Source organism: Triticum aestivum, chromosome 3D (assembly GCF_018294505.1).
Source record: "Triticum aestivum cultivar Chinese Spring chromosome 3D, IWGSC CS RefSeq v2.1, whole genome shotgun sequence".
Taxonomy (NCBI): domain Eukaryota; kingdom Viridiplantae; phylum Streptophyta; class Magnoliopsida; order Poales; family Poaceae; genus Triticum; species Triticum aestivum.
In genome coordinates this window covers 135004975-135028258 of record NC_057802.1, presented here as the reverse complement: position 1 = coordinate 135028258, position 23284 = coordinate 135004975, and the positions used below count along the sequence as shown (strand labels likewise).

General features: G+C 46.8%; 1 protein-coding gene across 2 annotated transcripts; it reads right to left on the bottom strand.

Moving 5' to 3' along the window:
* Positions 1-12179: 12179 nt before the first annotated feature.
* LOC123077881 (casein kinase 1-like protein 3) lies at positions 12180-22933 on the bottom strand. Of its 2 annotated transcripts, XM_044500235.1 has the most exons (15): positions 22671-22932; positions 22517-22557; positions 21733-21802; positions 21492-21640; positions 20844-20939; positions 20685-20755; positions 19731-19792; positions 19589-19652; positions 19173-19257; positions 18967-19093; positions 18082-18146; positions 17630-17687; positions 13546-13628; positions 12726-12896; positions 12180-12624 (listed from the first exon to the last, which is right to left on the bottom strand). In XM_044500235.1, exons 1-14 carry the CDS (start codon positions 22744-22746, stop codon positions 12729-12731), a joined length of 1215 nt encoding a protein of 404 aa, XP_044356170.1. In that variant the 5' UTR covers positions 22747-22932; the 3' UTR covers positions 12180-12624; positions 12726-12728. The 2 variants fall into 2 exon arrangements, 1 of the variants encoding a protein (XP_044356170.1); XR_006436863.1 differs by lacking the exon at positions 17630-17687 and having other exon boundaries at positions 22671-22933.
* Between the last annotated feature and the right edge of the window lie 351 nt (positions 22934-23284).

Genomic DNA, 23284 nt, shown 5'->3' with positions numbered 1-23284 from the left:
GCTAGGTCTGCTCACCGGTCGCGTACGCAACGTGCAGGAGTTCCCGGGGAGATGGCCCATGACCCCTGGGGTCATAGGTTTAGTCTGGCGTGCTGACCTCTCTATTAAGCCTAGGTCGGGTTGCGGCGTATTGTTTGGCCGAGGCCGGGCATGACCCAGGAAAGTGTGTCCGGCGGAGTTAATCGAGCGTGGTGGGTAAGTTGGTGCACCCCTGCAGGGAAGAAAACATCTATCGATAGCCTGTCCTATGGTAACGGACACTTGGAGTTGCATCCCGATCGATACAACTAGAACTGGATACTTGTGATGAGAAATGGATAGTATGGCTCTGGGATTGCTTTCTAGCAGGGAGTCGAGAAAGGATCTCTGGTCGAGGTGGATAACACTACTACTACTACTTTACTTTATGCTACTCTACTTCCTCCTGTTGCTGCAAGATGGTGGTTTCCAGAAGATGCTAGTCTTCGATAGGACTAGGTTCTCCCCTCTATTCTGGCATTTTTGCAGCCCAGTCCACATATACAACCTTCCTTTGATAATGTTGCATATGTAGTGTAGATCCTTGCTTGCGAGTACTTTGTATGAGTACTCACGGTTCCTTTGCTCCCCCTTTATCCCCTTTCTTCTTCTTTCCGGTTGATGCAACCAGATGTCGGAGCCCAGGAGCCAGATGCCACCGTCGATGCCTACTACTACGTGGAGACCGCCGACGACCAGGAGTAGTTAGGAGGTTCCCAGGCAGGAGGCCTTGCCTTTTCGATCGATGTTGCTTTTGTGCTAGCCTTGTTAAGGCAAACTTGTCTAACTCATGTGTGTACTCAGATATTGTTGCTTCCGCTGACTCTTGTGTATTCGAGCCCTCGAGGCCCCTGGCTTGTAATATAAAGCTTGTATTATTTTAATTGGTGTCTAGAGTTGTGTTGTGATATCTTCTCGTGAGTCCTTGATCTTGATCGTACATATTTGCGTGTATGATTAGTGTACGATTGAATCGAGGGCGTCACAAGTTGGTATCAGAGCCGACTGCCTGTAGATAGCCCCTTTCCAACTCCTTGGCCGAAGTTGAGTCTAGTCACTGAAAAACTTTTACTAACACTGGTTGTGTGTCTTACGGGCCCACGTCGCCATTGGGTGGTATTAGGATCTTTTATTCCTCGTCTATACTCTGGGAATCTGATCTCTCTTCCATTCGGGTTAAACGATTTTGCTAACTCTAACATTAGGATCTGGTAACTACTTCCTCCCGGAGAGCCCCTTACAGATGATCGCCCACTGCACCAGAAGATTCCGAAGATACTCTCCCATGTTATCCCGATAACTTGTGCTCATCGCGTTTGCAATTCCCTACCACCGATAAGCCCCTATGACTAACTGCATATCCTTGTCGCTCATACCTTCATCCCCAGTTGCTCTTGTTATTACAAGATACCCCAAAATACTTGTCGTTGTTCCGAGAATCCTTTTGTGCCTACTGCCTTGCAGTTCCTTATCGCCTGAATACACCGACAAATTAATCCTGACACATATCGAGGATTTGTTTTTCCCCAGTTGTTCATATGTTTCACAAAAGTCTTTGAAATACTATTCGATCTTCCAAAAATCCTCAGCAGCCTATTGTTGTTGAAATTCTTGTTTGCATGCATTATGGTTAATTCCATAATTCTAGTAATCTTTTTTGACATCCTCTGTCACTATCGTTTCGAGTCCCTTGATCCAATATGTCGCGAATGCTCGTAATCCTCAATCTGATCCTAGCATTCATCCTTCCGGCTCAGACGTCACTCCAAACATGAGCTTGTTCTTGTCTAATCAAACCTTGTTTGATTGTCGATCTGTATCGATTCAACTCAATTATCTTTTGATCAGAGCCTCTGCTTCAGATCTTCTGATTTGAAAATCGTAATTCCTTTGTATTCAAGCTTTGAAGTTATCCAGTTATATCTATAACCCGATGCCTTTGTATTCTTTCTTCTTCTGGGTGAGTATCGATACTCACATCAAATCTTTTATGGACCGCCATATCCTTGGTTGGATTATTATCCGACAATGTCCTTCACATTCATTAAACTTGTGAGTTTTGCCCTGACACATAATGCCTTTGGTAAATTCTATCATCTGCTTTTGTCAACCATGCTCTGCTTTCGAGCTGGTATATTTTAATCCTGAAGTTAGTGGTATATGTTCCTAAGATACCCCTACGGGTTGAACCTATGCCTTCACTAATCCGTGTGAACTCGAAAGAGATGTGAGTCATACTCTTTTGGTGCTTCACCAGATAAATCTTTCGCACTAAAAATTCTTCAAAAACGAGGAGTGAATGAAAGGTTATGCATTGAAGAAGTGGGAGTTGACCTTGAACCTTTGTGTTCATGCCCATGGACCCGATGTAGAACTTATCATGGAAGCTGCTCGTAAAAATAATTACCCCCTTGTTATAAGTTCATCTTAATCGTGGTTCCGACCATAGTTTCTCCTTAATTCCATTTCCCGGACAAGTTAAAATACTTGTCTCCTGCAAGTCATTTCACCTGTCCAACCTCTAATTTGATCTACCCTCAAGTATTGCCTCATGTTATCTCGATGATATTGTGTCAATGCACTACCTCTTGTAAATCCTTAATTGGAGTGATACTCCATCACATCATTCCTAGCCTGATCGGCTATATATCATTATCGTGCTAATTTAACTATGCTACCTGGTCCTTATTCCCGGAGCACAACTTTTCGACGATGAGCGAAACTTACGTCGATCTTCCTCATTTTATCAATTCACCTCGAACAACAAGCTTGATTTTGAGCTTGTGTCGTATCCGTGGTTCCAATAGCCTTTCGCTTCATCCTTCCTATTGCTTGATGGCATCGCTCCTCGATGGCATCTTCATAGAGCCTCTCGACAAATGCGTCGTGATCAGCATCAACATTTTGACTTCCGTTGAGATGAGAATTGAATTCATGGTGAGAAATACCATACTTGACCTTCAATGATTTGAGTTATCATTGACAACCCCCTTGTCTTCTTTCCAACACATGTTTGATCATGTCTTGGTTATACCTTGGACTCCTTGCTATTCCTGCAATTGTTCTTTGAGTATTTCTTGTGATCTTCAACTCCAACCCCTACTTGGAACACCATGTTAATGCTACCTCGAAGCATGACTGAGGTATTCCGAATATCAACAAGAACATTGGAAGCACATTGTCGAATGTTTCTTGATCTATTATCCAAACACCGTTGTATGTGTAATATCATGATTCTTCCCTCACCCCCTTTATCTAAATGCTTTTGAACTTGCTGTCTTATCATGGATATCATACTCTGCTTGTCCTTGGGAAGGATATACCCTTGAAATATGTGTTTAAACACATTTTCCTTTCCATTGTTTTGTTTATTCTGGTAATCGCCTTTTCCTTCCCATTGTTTTGTTTAACCTTTCTTGTGATCTATATGATCTAAGCAGTAATTTTTTTCTGCTTATGTAAATACCTTGGTGTAGAACCGTGTCAGTAAGACCCTGTTACTATAGTTGATGACATTTCGGTAGCCACCGATGGACGAGAACTTTGCCTTTTGGTCCGCCTCGTTCAACGAGCAAGAAAATAGTTCTCTCCGTCCCTCGGCCTTGGTACCAACGTTGTTGACAACATAACTGATAGTCTATCATCTGACATGCCTTTCTATCGGCCCCCTTTCTACTTTTAACCCACATGGTGGGCTCATAACCCACAGTTCCGCAGGATCGGAACCTGACTCTCCTGTATATCCTTTATTCCGAAGTATCATTTGCTCTTGGCTTTGTGTGTTGTCACGAGCCACCGTCCGAGAGATGGTTTATTCCCGATGCTCGGAACCCCCCTTCTCACACTCTGTTCAGGTATCGATCGTTTGTCCATTCGCTTGAAACTCCCTATTGTATCTTCATATTTTGCTCTCGATGTTTTCTTAAGTTTCAACTCGAGAGATACTTCTGCCACATTCTCTGATTTGTTCACCAGATAATTAACCCTATAAGCGTCAGTTCTCCCGAAGTTACTCTTTACTTCCGCACTTAAATCTCGGGACGAGATTTCTTGTAGTGGAGGAGATTTGTAACACCCCAAGTGTCATGCTACAGTAACCCTTTGTGATTAAGCCTAATCATTTGGCTAAAGAATGCTTAATCACCTTTGTTCGATATCTCTTTTCAACTCCGATCTGAATTCAAATTCAAATCATAAGTGAAATTTGAAGTTGCACAAAAGTTGCTGGAAAATGTTCGTCATTTAGCAAATATTCCAATACAATTTGATGTAAAGAAAATCAACATCACTCCTATGCTAAAATGGACACTAACATTTATAACAGTGCCATTCCAGCAATTTAAAATGCAAATTCATTTATGAAAATTCCAAATGAATCTAAACCTCTCCCAAAAATAATTGTGGCAGTGCCTAAAAATGCACTGGACTTTTATGATCCAATTCCACATTTTTCCTAAATCATTAGGGTCCCCAGATAAATCATTTTCCTTCTCTCATAATTAAAGAAAAAGAAAAGGTAAAGAAAAGGGGGAGCCCCCTGGGCCTAGACCACCACCCCCGGCCTAGCTGAGCCTCGGGCCAGCCAGGCCGGCCCAACCCCGCACTCCCTCGGTCGCCTTTCTTTGCCACTGCTCACGCGACCGGGCGCCTGCGACCGAGCAGTCCCCGCCGGACCAGCTCGTCGGCATCACCGCGGAGGCGATAAGGATGTCGCCCTCTGCGGCGCCTCGGTCCTCTCCCCCACTTGCCCCCTCGCTCTCCACTCCCCTCTCCGCCTCTCCCACTCCCCTCCAGATCCCCTTCTCTTCCCCCTCACCGAGCGCCGACGTCGCCATGGTTGCGCCATATCCGCGGCCACAACCACCACCTCGCTCCGCTATCATGTCGAGAAGCTCTGACGGACCCCGCTGCAGCCTCCCCGACCTCGAGCCCGAGCTCTGCGTCATCGCAGCCTCGGATTGAGGCCGTCTTCTTCCTCGGATCGCCGACACCTCTCCGACGAACGCCGTAGACTCCTGCTGCTCCTAAACTACCACGGGCCTTTCTTGTGCCGCGCGGTGAGCCCCTCATCCCCTTCCCTCGCTCCCCTGGCCTCTTGCGCTCCCATAGCCACCGCGTCCGCCATGGCCGAGCTCAGCTCCGCCGCATAGCTCGCCGCCGTCGCTATGGGCATCGTCATGCTCGCCCGAGCACAGCACCGTGCTCCTGGTGCTTCCAGGAACGCAAAGCGCGCGCGCACACATCCTACCGTGCCCCCTAGCCCTATCCCCAACGAGCGCCCAAATGCATCGCCGCGGATCCCGTCACCGACGAGACTCCGGTGACCTTTTGGTCACGGGCTAGTGCCCAACGTGCTCGCCGTACTGCATAGAGCACGCCTAGCCCTTCCGTTCGAGCTGCTTCACGCCGTAGCGCCGTTTCCATCGAGCACCCGTACGTGCCGCCGCCTCTGCTCGTCGCCGGCGCCGATTCCGGCCAAGTCCGGCTGCGCTACCACCACTAGTCGACGCGGAACGCTACCATGGTTTGAACGCAAGTTGTCGCGCACGGTTTGGCGCTTCGTAGCGCGTTTCCGACGCCGGGCCGCGTCCTCCGCCGCGCCTGGAGGGTGCCGGCGTCAAGCCGCCGGCCGCGCTGAGCTGGCACACCTGGGGCCACCCCCTGGGTCACTGCCAGTGGGGCCCCTGGCCCCCTGTTGACCAGTTGACCTGGTCAACTGTGCTGACTGGGCAGGCCCCAGCCACTTACGTGCGGGCCCCACAGCTTAATCCTCTAATTAAAATGTTTTAATAGTTAAAACTAATTAGTTTAGCTAATTAGTCTATGACAGGTGGGGCCTACCTGCTAAATAACTCTGTTTAGTTAGTTTTAAACTTCTTTTAGTCCACTGTCTATGACAGGTGGAACCCACTGGTCAGTTTGACCTGGTCAGCCGTCCTGTTGACTGCTGACGTCACAGTGATGTCATGCTGATGTAGTATTTCTTTTCTGATAATTTATTTAATTCCAGAAAATGTTTAAACCTTTAGAAATTCATAGAAAAATAACCGTAGCTCGGATGGAAAAACTTTATACATGAAAGTTGCTTAGAAAAATCCAACGAATCTGAATACGTGATTCGTTCATCTGTCCCATGCCCCTAGCATGCTGAACTTGGAACTTTCCCCCTCTTTTCCTTTGTCCGGAATCCACCTAACGTCGGGAATTCATCCTCGGATATTTATCCCCTCCGTCTGCAACGTGTAGTACTACGTTAGGTCGACCCTAGTTCTGCTTATCGTCATGTCATGCTTAGCGTTGCATCTATTTGCTTATATTTACTGTTTCTTCCCCCTCTTCTCTCCGGTAGACCCCGAGGCCGATGATGCCCCGGTGATCGACTACATCGACGACGACCCCTCCTTGCCAGAGCAACCAGGCAAGCCCCACTTTGATCATCCCGAGATCGCCCATTCCATTCTCTCATGCTTGCATTAGATTTTGCTACTGTTATTGTTTGCTCCTATTCTGATGCATAGCCTGCTTTTGTAACCTGCTCTTTGTTACCTACCTGCTTATCCTAAACTGCTTAGTATAGGTTGGTTAGTGATCCATCAGTGACCCCCACCTTGTCCTTGTTGCCCCTGCTTCATCATTGAAGACCCGATCAACGGGATCGAAGACCAAGCCCCGGCACCGCACATCACTTTCCCCTTAGTTGCTCGACACTACTGGGTTACTACCGAGTGCCGAGGGTGAGACCTCTACATCACTTCTGATGTTAACCCTGCAGTGTAGCTATTCGGTCGTGGTCATCGGGGGTGATTCCGCCTTAACCACTTTCGATACGACTCTGTCATGCAACCCCTCAAGTGTGAACCTCGGGGTGGTTCCTCTTACGTTCACCTTGATGATTACATCGAGTGGAATTCACCGGGGGTGATTCCTCGGGTTTTCCCCTTGATGTTTGGACACACGGTTACTATGGTTACTATGACTTTACACTGAACCCTGTTACTAAATACGGGTCGGCCCCGAGGGGTACCCGCGCGAGCATATTTGCGAGTGATGAGGAGTCGGGTTGACCTGGAGGGTGCCCGCGAGATAATTACGAGGCATGGTTGGGCATTCCTAGCCCTTGCCGCAAGTCCTCGAGACGGGACAACGGAGTCACATCTTTCGTGAGTCTCTGCTTGTTACCGCGCGTTCCTAATCCACTACGATTTGGATATTTGATCCGAGGGGCCTCTGGCCTGATAGCACTAACCATCACGTGGGCATTGTATGGGCGTTCTGCGTCGTATGCATCAGCCGAAGCTTAATAGACGTCAGCGACTGAGCGGCGCGCACCGGGTTGGACTGCGTAAGCACCTGCCTTGTTGAAGGAGGTAGCTAGGTCTGCTCACCGGCCGCGTACGCAACGTGCAGGAGTTCCCGGGGAGATGGCCCATGACCCCTAGGGGCATAGGTTTAGTCAGGCGTGCTGACCTCTCTATTAAGCCTAGGTCGGGTTGCGGCGTATTGTTTGGCCGAGGCCGGGCATGACCCAGGAAAGTGTGTCCGGACGGAGTTAATCAAGCGTGGTGGGTAAGTTGGTGCATCCCTGCAGGGAAGAAAACATCTATCGATAGCTGTCCTACGGTAGAGGACACTTGGAGTTGTATCCCGATCGATACAACTAGAACTGGATAGTATGGCTTTGGGATTGCTTTCTCGCAGGGAGTCGAGAAAGGATCTCTGGCCGAGGTTGATAACACTACTACTACTTTACTTTATGCTACTCTACTTCCTCCTGTTGCTGCAAGATGGTGGTTTCCAGAAGATGCTAGTCTTTGATAGGACTAGGTTCTCCCCTCTATTCTGGCATTTCTGCAGCCTGGTCCACATATACAGCCTTCCTTTGATAATGTTGCATGCATATGTAGTGTAGATCCTTGCTTGCGAGTACTTTGGATGAGTACTCACGGTTGCTTTGCTCCCCCTTTTTCCCCTTTCTTCTTCTTTCCGGTTGATGCAACCAGATGTCGGAGCCCAGGAGCCAGATGCCACCGTCGATGCCTACTACTACGTGGAGACCGCCGACGACCAGGAGTAGTTAGGAGGCTCCCAGGCAGGAGGCCTTGCCTTTTCGATCGATGTTGCTTTTGTGCTAGCCTTCTTAAGGCAAACTTGTCTAACTCATGTCTGTACTGAGATATTGTTGCTTCTGCTGACTCTTGTGTATTCGAGCTTATGTATTCGAGCCCTCGAGGCCCCTGGCTTGTAATATAAAGCTTGTATTATTTTAATTGGTGTCTATAGTTGTGTTGTGATATCTTCCCATGAGTCTTTGATCTTGATCGTACACATTTGCGTGTATGACTAGTGTACGATTGAATCGAGGGCGTCACAACCTGACTAACCACACAAGTCTCTCGTCCAGGTTTATCGCCTATTCGGGTTCCATCCGCAAGGAGATCCGGCCGGGGTGTCGCTCACGGCCCCAAACGATGTGTACAGGGTTCCAAGCCCACCAAACGGGCGGCGCTTGGCATACCCGGCCACGGTGCCTAGTCTGTCCCAAGCCCACCTGTACCAGGTGCCACTTGGTAGACTACTACCACTACCTACAAACACCAGAAACTAGTTGCAACTCCTGGACAGAGATCAGGTTGATTAATAAGTCGAGAGGGGCACTTAAGCATTCCAATGCGTGGTAGTAACTGTTCATGGATCACAAACACAGAACTCAGTTCCTAAGGACGGTTTCAATGAGACAACCCACCATGTACTCCTACATGGCCTCTCACCGCTACCTTTACCAAATCGTGTTCACACACTTAGCTCTCAACAGTAGGACATGTTCACACACCTCTAATTCATCCCTGATGAATCAGACCTGACTCAACTCTAGGCAGTAGCAGGCATGACAAAGAAGCATGAATGAGTAGGCACATCAGGGCTCAAACAACTCCTACTCATGCTAGTGGGTTTCATCTATTTACTGTGGCAATGATAGGTCATGCAGACGAAAGGGGTTCAGCTACCGCAGCATGTAATAGTTGAAACGGTGTTGTCCTAATGCAGTAAAAGAGAGCAGGAGCGAGAGAGTGGGTTTGTATCTGAATGAACAAGGGGGTTTGCTTGTCTGGCACTTCTAAAGATAGTATAGCTCTTCATCGATGTCATCGATCACGTCGTCGGAAACATCGTCTACTAAGAGGGAACAACCACCGGCAAACACAAAAGGAACCACAATCAATGCAATGCACATTCATATGAATGATATGTCATATTAAAGTACTGAATTGACCTAGTGCAACAGTTAGTCATATCCATAGAAGTGAAATTCAAACCTATAGCGAAAACCAACTCCAAAACTAATTACCATTTATTCCATAATCATGAATTGTCCTATTCAGTGAGGTTAACTTGTTCAAACATGCCTGAAAATGCCATATTCATATTCTTTGGATTTTTCTGATCATTTTTCATATATAAATCTTTTCAATCTGAGTGACAGATTATTTACTATGAATTTTATAAGTTTTAACTATTTTCTGGAATTTCCTGGTTATTCTAATTTAAACTAAATCCAGAAAATGACTTATTGCGTCGGCATGATGTCGGTGTGATGTCAGCAAGTCAACATGCGCGGTCCAGGTCAAACTGACTAGTGGGTCCGACATGTCAATCTCACAGTGACTAAACTAGTTTAATTAAACATAAACTAATAGGTTAATCACGGGCCGGGCCCCACATGTCATTGACCCATAGGTCAATTAGGTCAGTGCTAGTTAGTGGTTAGGCCTAATTAAGCCAGAGCCACGTCAGCATCGCCGGAGCTCAACGCCGGCGACCTAGAAACGAGGCGGTGATGATCGGGACGGCGGCTCCGGTGACCAAATCGATGGCCGAGCCCATCTACGAGGAGCTGGGGCTCGTGCGCATCCAACGGTGGCAGGGGGAGGGCGCGAGGTGGCCGGAGTTGGCCACGGCGTCGACCTCGGCGGCGGCCGGAGCTCGGCTGTGCTCGGGCGAGGTGCTGCGGCTTGCGAGCGAGCGAACTGGAGCGCTGGGCAATATCTACGGGACGTCAGGAGCTTGTCCAGGTGCTTGGCTTAGTCAGCAGGGGTGACTAGCAACGGCGAGCTTGGCGGCGGCGGCTTCGAGTGCTCGGCCATGGCGGGGCTGCGGTCAGCGAACGGGAACAGAGGGGGCGAGCACGGGAGGAGGTGTAGGAGCTCACGGTGATCCTGGAGGGAAGCTCGAGTGGCTCGGGGGCGGCTTGGTGACGACGGAACAGCGACGGCGATCTCGGTCGTCCGAGCTTGAAGAAGAGGACGATGCAGGCGCTGCGGTGCGTTCCGGCGTCGTTTGTCTCGGCGGAGATGAAGAGCAGGTCATGGCGGAGCTTCCAGAGAGAGAAAAGGGGGCGCGGGGCCAGCGGTGGCTACGGAAACGGCGGCGGCGCGCTCATGACCGGCTCGGCCATGGGGAGGAACGAGAGAGGGAGGCGAGGGGGAGAGTGAACGAGGGGTGGGATCGATCCATACGCCTCCCCGGCGCAAGGCGAGGACGCAGGAGGCGTCGACAGCACGAAGCAGGAGGTGGCTGCTTGGCGCGTGCGCTCGCTGTCCTGCCTCTGCCTACTGGCAGAGGTAGGGGACGACTGGCAACGCCTAGTGGGCTGGGCCTTCGACTGGGCTGCAGGTAAGTTAGGTAGGTTTTCTGTCCTTTCCTATTTTTCTTTCTGTTTTCTATTTGTTTTGCTCTGTTTTGATTTAGTACTAATACTAAACCATTTTTGTTGCTTCTGAAATTATTTGTGGATGCAATATGGATTATTCCAAAACTCCACAAAATGTTTCAGAATAATTGGAGCAATAAAAATAATTATAGGATTTATTTGCTCCAACTCAAATACAATATGAGTTAATTCAAAAATCCAAAAATGTCCTAGAAATATATTCATCATTTTTGGCAGAGGTTTCTACCTTAACCAAAAATCATGAACTTTTCTTGAGGCACTTTGGGTTCATTGAAAATGTTTTTAATTTGAACCTAGTTGAGTTCTTTTGGTGCTAGGGTTTCAACATCCCCAATTCAAATTAATTTGAAAAATAACATGATGCATGGATGCAGATGCAACTATTTGCAGGCACAAATTCTAGGGCTGTGACACCGAAGGACAGGAACTTCCATATGATACGGTTTAAAAAGGCAATGCCTAACCCGAAAGAACTTTACCCATGAAGCTCAAGCACAGACGGTCTGAAACAAAATACAAACCGCAGAAATGCGTTCATCGAAGCTCCCCAATTGAAACAAAATACAGCTATAGAAGTACTCCCTCCGTCCGGAATTAACTGTCGCTGAAACGAGTGAATTTACACACTGAAACGCATCTACATACACTCAGTTCAGCAACAGTTAATTCTAGACGGAGGTTGTACAAGTTACACGTAACAACGGATATGCAAAGAGAGGAACCAAATTCTCAGATGTGCGTACTGACCATCTTGTTTGTTCAAGGCCTAATGACAGTCTGACTGTACTCATCCTCAGTGACTACATAGGAGATGAAGTTTAGTTATACTGAATCTCCTTCACTTTATTAAGCTGGCCAGTATTATACTGAATCCTTGGTGAACCACATAAGAGATTTGGTTTAATTATTCTGCATTTTCCCCGCTTTATAAAGCTAGCCAAAAAATCTGCAGCATTGCCGACAAGTATTCTTTAACATATTTCACATGAGTTCGATATTGAAAAGGAAATCTCAAGCAAAAACACCACAAAATCTACATATTTACCAGAAACTATTGCAGACAAAACAAGGCCAAGTGAACTAAAAGATGATATTTACAACAGAGAGGCACCATTATTTTAACAAAAAATAAAAAATAAACCCACTAGAACTCCCTAATGTAGCAACTCAAGTTTTTAGCCAACAAACATTCAAAGATATTTGAATTATATATATGAGCAACCAACATGTGATTACTAAAGTAAATACGTGATGTAAAAGCTTCAGTAATTAATAACCTACTTAGAACCCTCTGCCAATCTCCATGCAGAAACAATCAACTTGAGATTAGCCTACTACACTAGTGTTACGTTCTCGCTTCTCGGGCGTCTTCAGTACCCAATGCTAAAAATATTTCAGATCATGATGCAAATTTCATGAATTCAGTATCAAATGCTAAAAATATCAGATCATGATGCAAATTTCATGAATAACCTTATCACCACATGTCTATTGGATAGTTACCAGATGCTGAATGACCCGACAACATCACTATTGCTCAATGTCCATGCCATTTATCTAACCATATGAACTATTTACACCCGACATCATCACTATTGCATAATGTCCATGCCATTTATCTGACATATGAACTATTTACATGTCCTCCGCAACTGTGACAACAAAATGTCTGAAGCAAGAGTCACAGAAACTGCTGGAGCATCCAACGCAGCAGTGATCAAACCTTGCATAATCAATCGGATCTGTAGCCATCTTTGTGACATGCATTAGGCATCAAGATGTTTGAATTGATTTTGTGATTCTTGGATCTGACCACTCTAAAAGAAATGGAGTCTAGTTGAGCATTTCCTCATTTCTAGCTCCACAAGAGAGGTGACCTGTATAGCAACAGAAATTCATTAGAACTACCACGTTAACTGAACAAGAGTATAGTCCCAAGAGTTGTACTACAAGGTTAGGGGTACTGTTGGAAGTTTACCTATCACCTTGCTGGGGCATTGTGCGGAAGTGTCGGAAAACAAGCGCTAGGAGAGCCAGTATTGCTGTCAAAACCCTGATTTTGATGAAAAGCGTCAATACGCACTATATGTCTTGAATTCCCATCATTCTTCGGGTTTTCATTTCTGGCACTGGCAGCCATATTTTGCCTCTGATTAGATCAACCATGTCATAAGTAACTGCTTAAGCAATAAAATATATACACCACATGCTATGAAATATATGATGCTCGCATCATTTTGATGCTTTCTTAATTCAAAATAGCATGCATGTTAGCCTGTTCGAGGGTATATACACACCCTGATCCTTTCGTCAATAATGTCAAGAAATAACCTTTAACGGAAGCACAACTACTCACATATACCAGAACTAGTAAATTTTATGTGGTGCTGCTCATATGGTAAAATTAACTAAATGTACCATTATTTACTGGATTTACATTGGAAAGATGGGTTCTCATTATGAACTGTATGAAACAATTGCATTTGGCCACATTCCAGTAAACATGAAACCTTTAGCAAAGTAAATTTCTACTTAGAAATTCTCTAACAACACCAGTAAGTTCTACACAAGCATGCAGCACACTTGAGCATCTGTAGACTGAAACTAAAAACAGTGGAGTACAATAATTAAAGTAATGTAGAAAATGTAGTGGTAAGAAACTGAATATACTCTTGAGTCACTAAGTGGAGATTGTTATCTTCAATTAATAAAACAAGTCATAAACAAACTGATCAGGAACTGTCAGTAACTCAGTATGATGCATGGTAGGGTAAGGATCTCTCTGTTTCCAATTTCACCTGTAACTGTGCAGCTGACCCGGTCATATGGCTTGACTCCATCTGTTCATGGGCTTCATTTGGATGGACATCCCCATTTACACCTGTTAGTCGTAAGTTCAGATAAGAGATCAATATTGTAGTCAATTTTATCAAAACATGTGTCATGTGGCAGAGTCTCTAGTCTGATCTACTAACAGCAAAATGCAGCTATAAACTGAAGCAAGAACCGTATGTTAGTACTTAAGAAAAGTGACACGTTAAGCAACCATGCCATGTCCACTGCATTCGAAGTCAAAATCATTATATCTAATCACAGTGGCCCATTTACAATAGTAACGTCAAAGTGATACCATGCTACAAGACCCTACACAAGATAGATGGTTCTCATTGATTGGTGTTAAGAGTATTGCTCATGTTTATATCATTTATATTTATATATACAGCTTAGACCCATAGCAAGCCCATAAGGCCCGTGTACCCTATGGTGTATCCCTCTATTTGCAATAGAGGAAAGACAATTTGGGCATTTCCTCTATTCAGAGGACGTAATATAAGCTCTGCTGCCCCAAATCCTTCCTGTCAAGCTCATGGCCATCCTGACTGTGTCTTTCTTTACCAATCTGTTGCTGCTGCTCCCTCATGAATCTGCTGCTGCTTCTGCCCCTCACCAATCTGTTGCTGCTGCTCCCTCATGAATCTGCTGCTGCTGCTGCCCCTCACCGATCTGTTGCCGCTGTTGTTTGTCTAGCTCCCAGTGTTGCTATTTGGCAGAGCCGAGTTGCTAGTGGAGATAAATTGGGTTGATTGCTTGGCTGCTTGTGCTAGTTGTTGCCGACAGCTAGTTGTTTAACTGTGGAAAGAGTTTAGCTAGGTCCTGGGTGCATTTTGTTGCAGCAATCATAGCAAAAGAGATGCCTCCAACTACAGAGCACATGCATTCTCGGTCAATGAGACTGGAAAGAGTTGAAGGGCTGTCGATCTCAATGACCACCATTTCACCAAGGAAGATGAAGCCACAAAAAGGCAAAATGATGATGTTATGGCCGGTTTAGCTAGGCCCACCGGGCAATCTTAGCCCACAAGTTATCTTAGGTTAATTCTTATGCAAGTTATCTTAGGTTAATTCTTATGCAAGTTATCTAGGTTATAAATATAGGCTGTAAGACTCTTTTTGGAATTAAGCAATAAGAAGAATATTATCTCTATTGCCCGGCTCCCAGAGGAGCCGGAACCCTAGCCGCCCCCTGCCTCTTGCGCCGCTGCCGCCATCTTCCTCTCCCGCGACGGCGCCCAGCCGCCGGCGTGGCCGCTCATCGCCTCGCCCAGCCCCCTCCTTCCCTTACCGCTTACGCCCCAGGCCTGGTAGGGTACAAGTTCCTACCAATTTGGTATCCAGAGACTCGGGTTCGATCATGTCGTCATCAACACCCACGCCGCCGCTGCCCATCATCACCACCGCCCCGATGACCACTGCCGGGTCCCCAACGCCGCCGGCCCCGATCACCTCTGCGCCGCCGGCCCCCGTCACTTCCGCACCGCCGACAACCCCCGTCTTCACGCCGGAGGAGATGACCAGCACCCTGCGGGACCTCGTGACGGTCGTCCAGGGCATCTCCCTGTACTTGACCGGCCCGCACACCACCCCGCCGCCTGCGCCCCCCGCCTACAGCCACCCGGCGACGCACTGGCCGATCCAGAACGCGTCGGGCCCGAGCGGGACGCCCCTGCTGCCGTTCCAGGCGGGCTACACCGGCGGGCCCCCGCCGCTGCTGCACCTGCCCTGGTACTCGGTACCCGCGGCGATCGCCGGGGCCCATCCGTCGCTCCAGCCGCCGCCCGCCCTAGCGCCGTCCTGGCCGCAGTGGCCCGCGCCGGTTCTCGCGGCGCCACGCGCGCTTCCCGCGCCCGCCCCAGCGCCGCACTGGCCCGCGCCGCCCGCGCCGGTCCAGCTCCCACCGCCGCCGCCCAGCTCCGGACTGGGCCAGTCCACATTGGGAGGACTTCCGATCCAGCAGGTCCGGTTTCCGCCGTCACCGTCCCCGATCCCGGCCTGGCTAACCAGGACGTCGCCACCACCAGTTTACACAGAGGCCGGGGACCCACCGGTACCCACGCTGCAGTCTGGGGCCTCGTCCGGCTCCGCGGGGGCCTACGACGGCCTCCCCACCGTTGACCGGGCGCCGTCATCATCACTGCTCCGCACCGCCGAGCCGGTCGGCCATGGCACGCCGACCCAGACGCCGCCATGGTTCGCCAAGATCGATTTCGCCACTTATGACGGCACGAAGGACCCGCTTAACTGGCTCAACTAGTGTGAGCAGTTTTTCCGTGGCCAGCGCACGCTCGCGTCGGAGCGCACTTGGCTGGCATCCTACCACCTCCGAGGTGCAGCCCAGACCTGGTACTACGCCCTCGAGCAGGACGAGGGCAGCATGCCCCCTTGGGAGCGCTTTCGCGAGCTCTGCCTCCTTCGCTTTGGGCCTCCAGTTCGCGGGAGCCGCCTGGCGGAGCTCGGCCGCCTGCCCTTCACCTCCACGGTGCAGGACTACACCGACCGTTTCCAGGCCCTGGCATGCCATGCGTCGGGTGTGACGGCGCAGCAGCGGGCCGACCTCTTTGTCGGTGGACTTCCAGATCACATCCGCGTGGACGTGGAGCTTCGGGGACCCCAGGATCTCCAGTCGGCCATGTACTACGCCCGCACGTTCGAGCGCCGCGCGGTGGCCATCCAGCAGGAATCACCGTCCCGAACCGCTGGGTCGCTACCCGGGCCGGATTCCGCACAGGGTCGGCCTGCGCAGGCTTCTGCGGCACCCCTCGCCGCGACCGCGGCGCGCCCGTTCCGCCGGCTCACCTCAGCCGAGCTACTCGAGCGTCGCCGCCAAGGGTTGTGCTTCAACTGCGACGAGCCCTACACGCCCGGCCATGCCTGCCCGCGACTCTTCTACCTGGAGGTTGCAGACTACATTCCGAAGGACGCCGTCGCTGCCGACCTGGCCGCCCCAGCTGTCGAGAAGGTGTTTGACGTTGGTTGATCGCCTCGAGGAGTTCCGCAAGCGCTTCCCCCCCTTACAGCTCGAGGACGAGCTGTTTGTGCAGGCGGGGAGAAGTGTTATGGCCGGTTTAGCTAGGCCCACCGGGCAATCTTAGCCCACAAGTTATCTTAGGTTAATTCTTATGCAAGTTATCTTAGGTTAATTCTTATGCAAGTTATCTAGGTTATAAATATAGGCTGTAAGACTCTTTTTGGAATTAAGCAATAAGAAGAATATTATCTCTATCGCCCGGCTCCCAGAGGAGCCGGAACCCTAGCCGCCCCCTGCCTCTTGCGCCGCTGCCGCCATCTTCCTCTCCCGCGACGGCGCCCAGCCGCCAGCGCGGCCGCTCATCGCCTCGCCCAGCCCCCTCCTTCCCTTACCGCTTACGCCCCAGGCCTGGTAGGGTACAAGTTCCTACCAGATGATGCTAAGGCCATTGGTGCTTTGATTCTCAATGTTATCCTTCACTTAGGATGAGTCTTAACTCTTAAGTATCACTAGCAAAGGTGATATGGAAGCATTTTGAGAAGCACTAGATTCACCCAAATGGAGCCCTTCACTTTTCTTACTGTAAAGTTTGCACAATCTTCGCAAGAGGACATGTCCATAGAGGATTACTGTGGAGCTTTCACTCGCATCTCTAGCCAACTTATCTTGATGACTTCAATGAGTTGTTCTGGATGTGATCTTGCATGGCCAAGGACAAGCATGAGCATCGAACCTTTATGTTTCAGTCTGCAATGGACCTCAAGGAGGAGTTTGAGATTAGTCGCACCCAGCTGCTTGGTCGTCCCACTCTTCCCACCATGGATAAGGTACTTTCTAATCTCATTGACACGTCTCCGCTCTCTAGCCACACATACTGCTTCCGATGACTTATATGTATACCTTAGGCCCCCAGTATAGCAGGCACATGCATCCTAGGGTATATACCTTTCTTTGCAACAGGGAAGTTTTGGGCATTTCTTTTCTATTTAGCTAACAATGCTAGCCCTCAAGTTACACGATAATCTAAATGAATACTCTTATTTATATGTTTATGAAAGGTGCAAAAGCTAAGTTACCCGCTCGTTTGTCAAGATGTGTTGGGATTGCTCGAGTAATAGTTGCCCCAGGAACATGCTACAAAAAGTAAGCGAATTTGTCAGGTACACACTAAAGTTGCACCATGTCGATATATAGTAGATAAAGAATTACTCTGAACCACTGACCGTTCTGTAATAGGCTTCATTGAGATTAAATATTCATAAACTAAATCGAAATGAGATTCCATTTGAACATGATATGTATTGTAATTTAATTTTGAAAATCATTTGTCCCAAAAACAGTATCGTTGCTTAGGAATAATCATAACATAGCAAAGAGAACTGGAGGATGAGGAGGGGAGTTCTGGTGCAAGATCAAATCGCATCATAAAGGAATCCAAAACTAATGAATGGTAGATTAAATGCAAACTGAAACTTGCTGTAAAAGTACTTGCAATAAAACTTAAATATTTTAACCACTGATGAAGTACCTGGGTCTTTTGGCCTTGTTTATATTTCAAAACAGTCCAGTCAAAGACATAATCAAAATCATAACCTGTTGCAAGATGAGCAGAACATTGGATGAAATATGCAAGCAAAAACTCAGATAGGATCTGTTGAAACAATGTACTCCTCTGTTCCTGAAACATTGGAGTACATGACATTTTTACTTTGCACAATATCTAATATGCAGTTTTCACCATTATCTTTTGTGAATACCTAAAAGATAAACAATTTTTCATGACAAAGCTAATAGTACCATTTGCACCTAATCAATCTATAGCTTTTCTATTAATTGGTTTTGAAATATAGAGAAGTTTGACTGCAAGTTTTCTAAAATGCCATCTATTTCCGAATTGAGGTAGTACCTTTTAACAGTGCTATTACAGAGGTACATACTATATACTCCCTCTGTTCCATAATATACTGCATATAGATTTTTTTTAAGCCAAACTTCATAAAATTTGACCAAATTTATAAGGAAAAATATCTATATTTACAATATCATCTAATATAATATGAAAATATGTCTCAGGATGCATCTAATGGTATGTACTCCCTCTGTAAACTAATATAAGAGTGTTTAGATAACTATTTTAGTGATCCAAACGCTCTTATATTAGTTTACGGAGGGAGTATTTGGTATTGCAGATGTAGATCCTTTTCTCTAAAAATTTAGTCAAAGTTTGCAAATTTTGACTTTGAAAAAAATTTATACACTATATTACGGCGGAGGAAGTACTGTGTAGTACTCCCTCCGTTCCGAATTAGTTGTCGCAGGTATGGATGTACCTAGATGTATTTTAGTTCTAGATACATCCATTTCTGCGACGAGTAATTTGGAACGGAGGGAGTACTACTTAATGAAGGAATACCTTGGCGGTCGAATAAGTCTCGAAAAAGGCGCTTCACGAATCCATAATCAGGCCGCTGATCAAATGTCAATGACTTGCAGTAGTGGAAGTAAGATGCAAATTCTACCGGACAGGATTTGCATAACACCTGATAAATAAATAAAATTCAGCTACAGATGTAAAAGTACAGTTTCTGAAGCTTGGTTTAATATGCTTCTGAGATAAACCTCGATAGGTGTCGAAATCTTTTTCTCACATATCTTCTCATACTTCTGCTTTTTCGTTGCAGCTTTTAGTCCCTGCCAGGGAAGACTGTACAGACCAATACATGGCAAAAAAATTAGACGAAATTAGCCAAATGGATAATAAGACCTCAATGTTATGATAGCTTTGATATTATACTTTAAAAAAAATTGAGATTGGTATGAAACCCTGTTACATTTCCCACAAAAAAAGGTACTTGAAAACATGCCATGCGTGCACAAATGTCATGGAAAGGCACAGACAGATTCACAACAATTTGCTGGTGGAACTTGAGATATAACGGATTTGCACTCCTTAATGTGTTTTCAAGCACACTGCATCCCAGATGCTGTGCTCATAAGCAACATAATAGTTCCACAGAACAGTAGTATAAGCCTACCTTCCTCGGAGAAAATATAGGAGAACATAGCCAAGAGATTCCAAATCATCCCGTCGACTTTGCTCTGCCAGTAAATAAAAAACAATGTTCAAAATCAAATTTAAATGATGATTTGACAAGTAACCAACTGGTCATGACTTACCAATTCCAAGGTGAGTGTTGCTACTTGCATAACGTGCAGTGCCAGTTAAGTTCTTATGTTCCCTACAGTAAAGCAGCAGTTCGATATTAAATGGCTAATCAAAGATCATGAACAAGTTGCATTTATATATATGCCGATTGTAGGGTACACAGGCATTCTTAATAAGCACAAGAGAACAAAGGTGAAAACTCGTATAATAGGGCAATAAAATTAATAAAAAAGGGAAATTCTGGCATTATATAATTTATATTGCTGTTTTCATATAGATGCCATCACACTATGATGCAGGGTGGTCTGTAAACAATCAAGATATTATGATAGCAAAAGGCTATTGTTGATGGAACCTAGAAGACTAAATTAGTCAAATATCGTGATGGGTCTTTTTAGTTTTTTCCTTCTTTTGGGTTACTCTTGTTAACCTTTGTACATATTGTATACTTTGAATGAATAAAGAGCAATGGCTGTGGGGGTTTTCCCTACAGTAACCAGTCAAAAAAAATATTGTGATGGGAACATTCCCACATACTCCCTCCGTTCGAAAATACTTGTCATCAAAATGGATAAAAAGAGATGTATCTAGAACTAAAATACGTCTAGATACATCCCCTTTTATCCATTTTGATGACAAGTATTTCCGGACGGAGGGAGTAGTAAAGAGCAAAGTAGCAGTGGTCAAGTACCACATGGGAGCCACCAATTGAAATTACAGACATAGGTCAGACCATGATGTGTCACAGGTCCAATTCAGCGCACTACCGCTGTAACTATAATTTCCATGACACAAAAAAGGTAAAGTAGGGGCAACGGAATTGACAACAGATAACAAGTATTGGGTCAGCTAACTGCTTAAATCAATTATGGGCAAGCAGAATTACATTTAGTTTGACACTAGTAAAAAAGTCAACCTATGGTACCATCTTCTACCAAAAAATGCATCTTCAGAAATATATGTACCTGTAAGGAATATGTCGATTCGTAGTAGAATCACGGTATCTTTTTGCAAGCCCAAAATCAATTACATAGACCTGATAAGCACACACAGAGATATCATTGACGAGATTGTTCAGCGCATTAAGAACTTAACATGGAGCTTTAGTGCACCACAACAAGTACCTGATTTGCCTTCCGGCCGAGACCCATTAGAAAATTGTCAGGTTTTATGTCTCTATGCAAGTATCCTTTGGAATGCATAAATTCTATCCTTGTAAGCTGTTAGGATCATATACAAAAGAGAAAAGCTGGCATTACTTAATCAGAAATGGAACTCGATCATGCAAAAATAATATCAATATTTAATGGGGGCAACGAAAACTTCAGGCAACTGTATTCCACATGTGGCTACTTAACTACATCTAGATTAACTGTGCAATATTTCAAACTATGCAAATAAATATGAAGCATATAGAAGCAACATATACAAGAAAATATCTGCTAGTGCATAGTGGAACCCTCTATAGAAGTCCTGGCAGTAATTATTTCATATGTTCTCAGATAGATTTTACTTATTTCAATTGCTGCCTATTCTTTATTATTAAATAGTGGTAATGTGGTATTGAAAGAGCAACACAATAATGGAACTCTACAAGGAAATTCTCAAGAATAGACATTCAGTGTTTGGTTACCATCAGAAATATAGTTCTTTTTTCCTGTGAGTTCCACAAGAATTCAAATTTCTGAACAAATGTTGACACTTTCCAAATGGTTTTCAGTGTTCGGCATATAAGGTAATTGAATAAAGTGAAATAGGCAATTACTAATTACCATTTGGTCTGCAAGCATTAGGACAGTCTTCAAGGTGAATTTTCTGCCGCAGTAGACAAACAAATCCTCTAAGCTCGGCCCCAACAGATCAATGATAAGAACATTTTCCTCCCCATCCACACCACACCATTTAACATTCGCAATGCCACCTGGATGCCAAAACATTCCCCGTCAACTCTGGATCTTATCAAAATAAACCCTGCATGGAACTATGGAGAATTGGATGACAGGGCATACATACTTCCTCCTTGCAGGGCGTTGTAGATCTTTGCCTCGTAAAACAGCTGGGGATGCTTCGAGTTGCTACTTTCCTGCCAGTGAGGTTACCAAAATAAGGATCTGGAGATAGTGTGTGCAAGAAAAAGGGGTTTCACTAGGCAAGTAGACAGTGCATATAACAATAACACTCAAACTTTCCTTTCCCACTGGTATGCTTGCTCTCACAAGGCGAGCCATGAAGTGGGATGGGGGGAAAGCAGGGGCACCAACTGAGCTTTGACAATAACAATCAAACTTTCCGCTCCCACTCGTATGCTTGGTCTCACAACTTTTCCTGCAAGGCTACAAATACATTTCCTCTACGCCAAGCGTCATTATGACCAACCACCACCTGTATCGATCATCACCCAAGAGGCTAAGAGGGAGGCAAGCAGCATTCTAGAAAGGAAAGGGGGAAACAGGCCAAGTAGCCATACAATTAAATAAAAGGCGTGTGCTTGGACCTTTCTAACCATATGATTACCAGCATTTTCTAATCCCATTATGATCAGCCCAAAACAAGCAAGAGCGACGAGTAACAGACAAATTCAGCGCAGCAACCGAATCATGCATCCGCGCGAGGGGAAGCAACCAATCCAATCCAGCATTCCACCTATATATCCGCTTAACTCAACAGCAATCCAATCAGGCAATCACCCACCTCTCCACTTGACCCAACTACTCAACAGCAACCCAATCGAAAATTGAAGTATCAAACAGGGCAGAACAGGGCAGGGCTGAGAGGAAACAGGGGATACAGGACTCACAATCTTCACCGCGACGATCTCGTAGGTGTCCATATCCGTGGCTGCAGCAGCAGCAACAGCGACAGCAATCAGACGACGATAGATGGAGCCGAAAAAGGAAAACAAAACCGACCAAACGCGGCCGGCGGCGGGGGGGAATCGAGCGATCGCTCACCGAGGTAGATGACCCCGAAGGAGCCGGAGCCGATCTTCCGGCCGAGCTTGAACTTGCGGCCGACGATGCGGTCCATGCCGCCAGTCCCGAACACTTCTTCCCCCGCCCGATTTCAGAGGAGGGGACGGCGGCGTCGTGTGGTGGGGGCTTCGGTTTGCCTGGCGTGGAGCGGGGGCAGAAGAGAAACGCGCGGTGAGAACTGAGAAGAGAAGAGACAGTGGTGGGGTTCACTGGCGCTGCGTCGGTCGCTTGCTTTATTTCGGCCGCGGGGTCGGGTCGGGTCGGCCGAGAGAAGGGAAGGGAAGACGGGCGTAGGGGTAGGGCCGCGGCGGAAAGGGGCGGTCGTAATAGCCGTGTGGGTTAGGTGACGTGACGGCGGCTTCGGGGCACGACCCTCCCCTTCCGTCCCCCCTAATCTTATCCCCTGTGGCGTGGCGCTTCTCACGCGGGATGTGCCACGTTTTCGACAATCGATCTCCGGCAAGCGGCGTCGGTGTTGCGCGTGCTTGCGTTCCACGCATAGTTTTCCATACACAATACTTTGAGTAGTCAGGGCAACTCCAACGGGACGTCCTAAACGGACACGCATTTTGTCCGTTTGGGTCGGCCGCGCG

Bases quoted from the DNA above. Each gene is read 5' to 3' on its own strand.
- LOC123077881 (XM_044500235.1), bottom strand. From the start codon at position 22,746: ATGGACCGCATCGTCGGCCGCAAGTTCAAGCTCGGCCGGAAGATCGGC. The intron at 20,756-20,843 runs GTACTTGTTGTG...TGTGCTTATCAG, and splicing joins TCGGCCGGAAGGCAAATCAG to GTCTATGTAATTGATTTTGG. The intron at 19,094-19,172 runs GTTTATCTCAGA...TTTATTTATCAG, and splicing joins AGATTTCGACACCTATCGAG to GTGTTATGCAAATCCTGTCC.